The sequence below is a fragment of the Daucus carota genome, chromosome 2 (genome assembly GCF_001625215.2).
Source record: "Daucus carota subsp. sativus chromosome 2, DH1 v3.0, whole genome shotgun sequence".
NCBI classification, from domain to species: domain Eukaryota; kingdom Viridiplantae; phylum Streptophyta; class Magnoliopsida; order Apiales; family Apiaceae; genus Daucus; species Daucus carota.
Window position 1 is genome coordinate 25,328,844 of NC_030382.2, and position 8,473 is coordinate 25,337,316.

General features: G+C 36.2%; 2 protein-coding genes across 2 annotated transcripts; both read left to right on the plus strand.

Moving 5' to 3' along the window:
* Positions 1–2,672: 2,672 nt before the first annotated feature.
* On the plus strand, positions 2,673–4,491 carry LOC108207228 (uncharacterized). Its single transcript, XM_017377688.1, has 2 exons — positions 2,673–3,237; positions 4,091–4,491. The coding sequence occupies exons 1-2, from the start codon at positions 2,673–2,675 to the stop codon at positions 4,489–4,491; spliced, it is 966 nt and encodes a 321-aa protein (XP_017233177.1).
* Positions 4,492–5,839: 1,348 nt separating this feature from the next.
* Positions 5,840–7,904, plus strand: LOC135150476 (uncharacterized mitochondrial protein AtMg00810-like). Its single transcript, XM_064086789.1, has 4 exons — positions 5,840–6,003; positions 6,067–6,715; positions 6,889–6,996; positions 7,719–7,904. Exons 1-4 carry the CDS (start codon positions 5,840–5,842, stop codon positions 7,902–7,904), a joined length of 1,107 nt encoding a protein of 368 aa, XP_063942859.1.
* The last annotated feature ends 569 nt before the right edge of the window (positions 7,905–8,473 follow it).

Consider the following 8,473-nt stretch of genomic DNA (forward strand, 5'->3'; position numbering starts at 1 on the left):
TGTTAGATATAATTGATGATTACTAATGTTCTTAAAGTTTGTTTTAGAACAGGAGTGATCAGAGTTTAAGCTGGAAGCTGATCAGAGTTTAATAAAGTCTGACCAGAGTTTGATAAAGTCTGATCAGAGTTTACATAGTCAAGGCTCGTCAGAGTTTACACGTGGAAAGAGCTCAGAAGCGGATATACTTCAAGGAAGGATAGAAGCAGAGGAGTGATTTGTTGACTATGGAAACTAAACAGAAAACAGTAGCAATCTTTGATTGATAGAATACATAGCTGATTTATAGGATATCAAATCAGAGATTGATTTTGTAACTGTGTATATATAGACACAGATTAGGGTTACTCTATACGAGTTAAGTTATCGAGTACATTCTTAGAAGAACCCTAGCAGCTCTTAGTGATAATATATAAATCACTAAGAGAGTTTTTGTAACCTACTGAGCTTTGTCAATAAGAGTTTACTGCTTTAAATCTCTTATATTGTCATACTGTGTTATTGATTGTGTTCACTATATTAACTTATATAGTGAGTTTATAGGACCTAACACTAATTTTTGGATATGTACTTGCAAATATAATAACTTGTCTAAAATCTTACAAATTTATTATCTTTTAAAACATACAAACAGCTAAATTACAAAAATACCATCTTCTTGTTCCCATTCTTTTTTACTTCCATCCTCTCTTTCCCAATCTCTCTCACTACTCGCTCTCTTTTCTCTCTTCCTTATCTCTCTCACTACTCTCCCTCTCTCTCTCCTCGCACTACTCTCTCTCTCTCTCACACACTTACCTCCTCATGTGCCTCGCTCTTTCGTTTGCACATTATCCGATGACTCTCCACCTTCACTACCACCATTAGCATTAAAATCAACCACAACGATCACATAACCTCACCCTTTCTCTCTCTCATCACATTTGGTGCGATTGCTACCTATTCCCACTCATTTAAGTCACCTCCTCTTCTAAATCCAGTCAACCCCTCTCCCAAACCCGTCTCCCTCCCTTAAAAAAAACCATCTTCGCACCACACTGACTTCTTCCCTTCAAGAACCCACTCAATGATCACCCAACATCGTCTCTTTCTGTTACGAATACTGATTCAAAGATGGTCGGGAAATCGCTGATCAGTATTAGGATTAGCAGCTGGTCAGTAGCTGACTTGGTCAGGTACTGATGCGTATCAAAGATGAAAAATAGAGTTTATTTTTTATACGGACGCCAGCTGATGGATTGATTTACTTTGCTGATTTGTAGGATCGTAGCTATCCATTAGGATATGTATGGAAATAGATAGAAATTAGCTTGGACATATCTTTTAATTGATAGAGTAGTTGTGTTATATATAAACACGGGGTATTAGGTTTTATATTTGATGTAACACGTACTCGAGCATTAGTAAAACCTAGTAGCTCTCAAGAACGTCTGGTTTTCTTGAGGGAGTTTTGTAACACTTTTATTTGTGATTAATAAAAGTTGTTATTGAATCTTGATTACTGGGAGTTTGTATTTGTTCTTAAAAATCGAAAATCTTTACACAACTGCATTCAACCCCCTTCTACAGTTGTTGATTGAGCGGCCTAACAAGTGGTATCAGAGCAGGCTGGTTAATCAATATTAGTAAAGATCAATCATGTCGTCGAACAAATATGAAATCCTAAAAAAACCCGTACTCAAACAAGAAGAATACCCAACATGGAAAGTCAAGATGATGATGTATCTTGAATCATTAGATCTTGACTGTATTGATAGAATTCTCGAAGGACCATACATACCCAAGAAGCTAGTCCTTTAACCAATGGCGTTCCTGAACACTATGTCAAGAAAACAAAATCTGAGATGGCACCTGAGGAGAAAACTGAATATCTCAAGGACTCGAAAGTGCAAATCATTATCCACAACAGTCTTGATCCGGTACTGTCAAACAGAGTCATAGCCTCTAAAACTGGCAAAGAAATACGGGATACACTGGAAACTCAATGTCAAGGCACTGAAGCAATCAAAAAGAACAGAAGAGCTTTATTGATACAAGAGTATGAACAGTTTGAAGCTATAAGGGATGAAAGTCTTACAAATGTTTACGATAGGTTTCTCACTCTTCTCAACAACATGTCTCTAGTTGGAAAAGTATATGACAAAGAGGATTCAAACACCAAGTTCTTAAGATCACTCTCTGAAGACTAGGATACACAAATATCAATTATCAGACATCAATATGATCTCGACACAGTATCACTTGATGAAGTATATGGGATGCTCAAAACTCATGATCTTGAAGTTCAACAAAGAAGAAACAAGAAAAATCCGAAAACAAGATCAACTGCATTAAAGGCTGAGTTCAAATCAAGTAAATCAAGTGAAGGAAGAACATCAAACAGGAAGATCTTAATACAAGGATCAGATACTGACAGACTTTTTGATATTGATGAAAGTACTGACAAGGAGATTAATGTCGATGATCAAGAGGATGATGAGATCGATGAGATGTTTGATATGCTAGTCAAAGGATTCAAAAGAATGAAATTCAGAAGGGGTCAAAGACAAGGATGATTTTAGAAAAAATCATCAGATGAAAGAAAAGACATATTCTAGAATGGAGAGGACTCATCAGAAGGAAAGAAAGGAAAAATTGATCTTTCTCAGATCAAATGCTACAAATGTCAAAAGATGGGGCACTTCGCAAACGATTGTGGAAAGGCTGGTAATGACAAAGGGAAGAGCAAGGCTTTGATTTCATCAAATCAGGACTGGATGAAGTCAACCGAGTCAGAAGATGAAGAAGTGAATTATGCTCCTATGGCAAATGCAGAAGGAGAAGTCACACCAACTGAATCAACTACTAATAAGGTACATTCAAAAATCTTTGATATTGATACTGATAACATATCTGAACTAAAATCTTTTCTTATGTCACTGCATGTTAGCTTTAAGAGTCTGACTCTTGAGAACAATAGACTTAAGACTGAAATTCAGACTCTTGAGAACATTAGACTTAAGACTGAAATTCTAAACATTAAGAAAAGGAATGATCATGTTGAATCTGAGTTAGTTCTTATGCTAGAAATCAAGAAAGAAAGAGATATTGCCTTAAATAATGAAAATCAAATAAGAAAGAAGTGTGTCAGCTTAGAAATAGAACTTAATGCTGAAAAAGAAAAGATAAGTCAATGGACAAGCTCGGGAAGAGAAGTTCAAGAACTCTTAACTAGTAGGAACTGGAAGGAAGGTCTAGGTTATAAACCAGAAATTGAAAGGAATACTCAAGATCCTAATAAATTAAATTCACTCCTATCAAATTTTTTCCCTATGTTAAGAAAGATATCTCGAATAAGACCTCTGTTCTTTTGGATATTGTGAAAGCTAAAGAGAAAGGAAACAAAAAGAAAAACATAGGTCTACTATCTAAAGGACAACTTAACAAAAGGTTAGTGAAATCACAGGAAAACCGTTAAAGAAAAATATGAAAAGAAATAGGAATGGCAAAGAGGGAATAAATAAGGAGAACAACTATCAGTATGTTCCAGCGGCTCCCACGAAAACTTGTCATAACAGTGGAAACACTAATCATCTGGCTATTGACTGCAGGAAAAGTAAGAAGAAAACAAAAGCTATTCATAAATCTAACACTACAAGAAAAGCAATGAACATCAAACAGGATAATCCATGCTCTTATTGTGGAAGTTCTGGCATTCTATATTTACTTGTCTAGATTATCATAGCTTATATCAGAACAATTATGACCCCCTTCCTAAGTTTAATAAAAGTTCAAATTTTGATATCAAGCATGCTGCTAATTTTTCTACCTATGTGAAAAAGAAAATGATTTCTAAAAGAACCCAACAAGTGCGGGTTCTCAAAATTTCTAATTAAAATCATATCTTAACTGACTGCAAGGAAACAAGAAAAATGTTCTTGTTTTAGATAGTGGATGTTCTGGACATATGACTGGAAACAAAGCCTTGCTATCAGAATTTGAGAGAAAAGCTGGCCCAGCTGTGTCTTATGGAGATGGCAACATTTTGCTGACAGAGGATATCATGTCTCTTTTTACTCTAATTATTGTGAAATAATTGATCAGTCTACAGGAAAAATTGCTTACACTGGTCATAGACATGGTAACATTTATGAAGCCAACCTTCCCAACAATACTGATGGCCCTACAACTTGTCTAATGAGCAAGGCATCTGTTGAAGAAAGTTGGAACTGGCACAAGAAGCTCTCTCATATAAACTTCAACAATATCAATGAACTGGCGAAGAAAGATCTTGTCAGAGGACTTCCTAAAGTCCTATACACACCTGATGGACTCTGTGATGCATGTCAAATTGCCAAACCAAGGATTTTCTTTAAAATCAAAATGGATCACTCAGTTACTGATCCTCATCACATGCTCCACCTCGATCTTTTTGGCGCTGTCAACGTCATGTCAATAGGCAAGAAAAGGTACACTCTAGTCATTGTTGATGAATTTTCAAGGTTCACTTAGGTATATTTTCTTCACAGAAAGATGATACACCAAAAATTCTGTTACATCATGTGAATATGATTGAGGATGGAAAAACAAAGAAAATCAAGATTCTACGAAGCGATAATGGTACAGAATATAAAAATTCCGCAATGACTGAATCTGTAAGTACAAAGGAATCATACAGTAATTCTCACCTCTTGGTACTTCACAACAAAATGGAGTTATTAAAAGGAAGAATATAACTCTAATTGAAGCAGGAAGGACCATGCTAGAAGAAGCAAAGCTAGCCACTTATTTCTGGGTTGAATCTGTTAACACTGCATGCTACACTCAGAATATAACCTTGATAAACAGACATGGAGTAACTCCTTATCAAAGTCTGAAAGGGAAGAAGCCAAGCCTTAAGCATCTACATGTCTTTGCCTGCAAATGCTTTGTTCTAAGAACGCATCCTGAGCAACTTGGAAAGTTTGAAAGAAAGGCTGATGAAGGCATATTTGTTGGATATCCACCCACAAGAGCCTATAAAGTATTCAATCTCAGAACAAGAATAGTTGTGGAATCTATAAACGTATCCTCTGATGATAAGAAAATCACAGGGTTGGATGAAGACCCTCATGAAACTCCGAAGTTTCAAAAAGATACTAACCCTGATGCTGTTCCTGATCAAAATACTGATGATCTTACTACTGACGATGAAGATAGTGACGAAGTCAATGATGCTCAAACTCCTCTTATCAATCCTAATACTGAGAATTATAATGCTAATTTCGAGGGGGAGCAGGAAAAGCACTCAACCAACTCTTCAGTCAACAATCAAAGCTTCACTCAATCTTTTGATTTCGTTGATTTAACTGAAGAATCATCAGACGCCAACAATATAGGGGGAGCTCAGGAATACAATAACTATCAGGATGAAGCATATGATGCATGGGGAGCATCTAGTTCCTGAAAACGTCTTCCACATGCTAAAAAGTGGACAAAAGATCATACTCCAGATCTCATTATTGGAAATCCAACCTCTGGGGTTCAAACTCGAAGTGCTACGCAAAATGAGTGTCTCTTTCATAACTTTCTATCCAAGGAAGAACCAAAGAAAGTTGAAGACACTCTTAAGGATCCTGACTGGATTATAGCTGTGCAGTAAGAACTAAACGAATTCTAAAGGAATGAAGTTTGGAGATTAGTACCAAGGCCAAAAGACAGATCAAGAGTTGGTACAAAATGGGTCTTCAGAAACAAAACTGACTCTGATGGTACAATCATAAGAAAAAAGGCAAGACTTGTTGCCAAAGGATACTCACAACAAGAATGAATCGACTATGATGAAACTTTAGCACCAGTTGAAATATTGGAAGCAATAAGAATGTTTCTTGCATATGCTGCACATAAAAAGTTCAAAGTTTTTCAGATAGATGTAAAGAGTGCCTTCTTGAACGGTGAACTTGAAGAGGAAGTTTTTGTGGAACAACCACCTGGATTTGTTGATCCTAAATATCCAGATCATGTCTATATATTAGACAAAGCTTTGTATGAACTGAAGCAAGCACCACATGCATAGTATGAAACTATTGCTCAATTTCTCATAGATAGTGGATTTAAGAGAGGTACCATTGATAAAACTCTCTTCAATCTAAATCATGGCAACGATCTGCTTCTTGTTCAAATTTCTGTTGATGATATTATCTTTGGATCAACTAATGACAAGATGTGTGAGAAGTTCTCTAAGCTCATGCAGTCCGAGTATCAAATGAGTTTGATGGGAGAGATGAGTTATTTTCTAGGACTGCAGGTAAAGCAAACAAAAGATGGTATCTTTATAAATCAGTCCAAGTATACTGACAACCTGCTTAAGAAATTTCACATGCAAGACAGTTCCACTGCTGCCACTCCAATGGCAACAGCAACCAAGCTTGATGCTAATCAAAGAACTGAAGTTGAAATAACCAATTACAGAGGGATGATTGGCTCACTATTATATCTTATAGCTAGAAGACCTGATATCATGTTTGCTACTTGTCTGTGTGCAAGGTTCCAAGCCAAACCAAGAGAACCTCATCGAGTTGCTGTTAAGAGGATCTTTCGATATCTCAAAGGAACTCAAGGTCTTGGATTGTGGTACTCAACTGAAACTGATTTCAATCTCTGTTGTTACTCGGATGCTGATTTTGCTGGGTGCAAAGTTGATCGAAAAAGCACCTCAAGAAGCTGTCAGTTTTTAGGAGGACGACTGGTTGTCATGGTACAGTAAGAAACAGAAGTCCATCTCTACATCCTCAGCTGAAGCTGAGTACATTGCTGCAGGAAGCTGCTGCGCTCAGATATTATGGATGCGCAACCAATTACTGGACTATGGTTTGTCATATTCTGAAATACCTATTTATTGTGACAATCAAAGTGTTATTGCTATGACAGAAAATTCAGTTCAGCATTCACTCACAAAGCACACCAGTATTTGTTATCACTTCATACCTGAGCATGTTGAAGAGGGCACAATTGAACTTCACTTCATCCCAACTACTGGTCAGTTAGCAAATATATTCACCAAATCCCTCTCTGAAGCAACTTTTACTAAGTTGGTGACTAAACTAGGAATGGTCAATTTTAACTGAATTTGTAAGTAAGCGTTAAATACTGATAGGGCATCGAATACTGATGCTTGTTTATTTCATTATCAAGTTTATTTATGCACGGTTCTAAATTTATCTATTATCAGAGTACAATCTATTCAAAGATTTTGTTTCTTTTATGCATAATTTCTAAATTTGTCTTATGCTAGAATAATCATGACTACTCGTACTTAAGATTTTATCTCCCTCTCGGGAATATGTCGTCTTAGATTTACTTAAAGATACACGAGGTCTCTTGCATAGATATGTGTAAATACTACATGGATCAATAATTATTACATCTACGTGTAATGACCCTTAGTTACCCTCTATATTTAAACGGCTTCCAAATCTCATTATTTTCTTAAGACACATCCCCTGCGAAATCAAGAAAACTCCTTCTCCTACAACACCCCACTTTTCAAAACCATGGCCCAAATTCCCAGACAGTACAGAATGGAGGGTGGTTCTTATCTTCCCACCAACCCTTATGCCACTACTCGTCCCTATTACGAACCTGAAGGTCTCACTATTCTGTTCAATAATGAACTTTATCATCCAACAACCACACCTCTTGAAATCTTTGATGAGTTGTTTGAATAAGACAAACTCAACATTGAGTTCTTTACTATGGAGGTTCTTCTCGGAGAAGAACGTCGGTATGATGAGACAGAGCGTCGTCGTAAGGAGGCTCTGGAATTGCAAGTGAACATTATCAATCTCGCCAACTCCATTGCGAAATTTTATCGCAACAGGGAGTTGAAGCGTCTTGAGGATGAGGAGAAGGCGAAAAGACAAAAGACCGAGGCGTCCTCTAGCTAGTTTAGTTAGGGATAGTCTTTTCTTTTATATTTCCGTGATAATGTAATATTTTCATATTTTAATGAAATATTTTAAATTACATATTGCACCTCTCTGTTCTTGCTCTAACATTGTTTTCATCTCATGCTAAAATTGTTAATTCACTAGTGAAATAATTGTCATATTGTTTAAGATTTTATCTTTAAGCGATGAACATAATGATCTATGACTTCAAAGAATCCAATGTTGATGATTGAGAAAAACTGGTACACAAATACTGATGATGGTCAGTATGTATTTGATTTAATAAATATTTGAGTTACAGTTGCAATTAAAATTACCCTACTTTATCTTTTATTTTTTGGTAATCTCTTTCATTCAATTTTTTAAAGGACCACTCAGTATCCCTTTAAAATCAGCAACTGCCAGATATACACTCATATGTGATATATCCGTATTTCAAATCTCGCTTATCACTCCAAGTTTTTCTCTCTCACAACTTAATTCAAACACTTTCACTTCATGCACAACACCTCTCTCAACTCCTCTCGAACATCTTCTACTCGCACTTTCAATGGCTGATGTTCAGA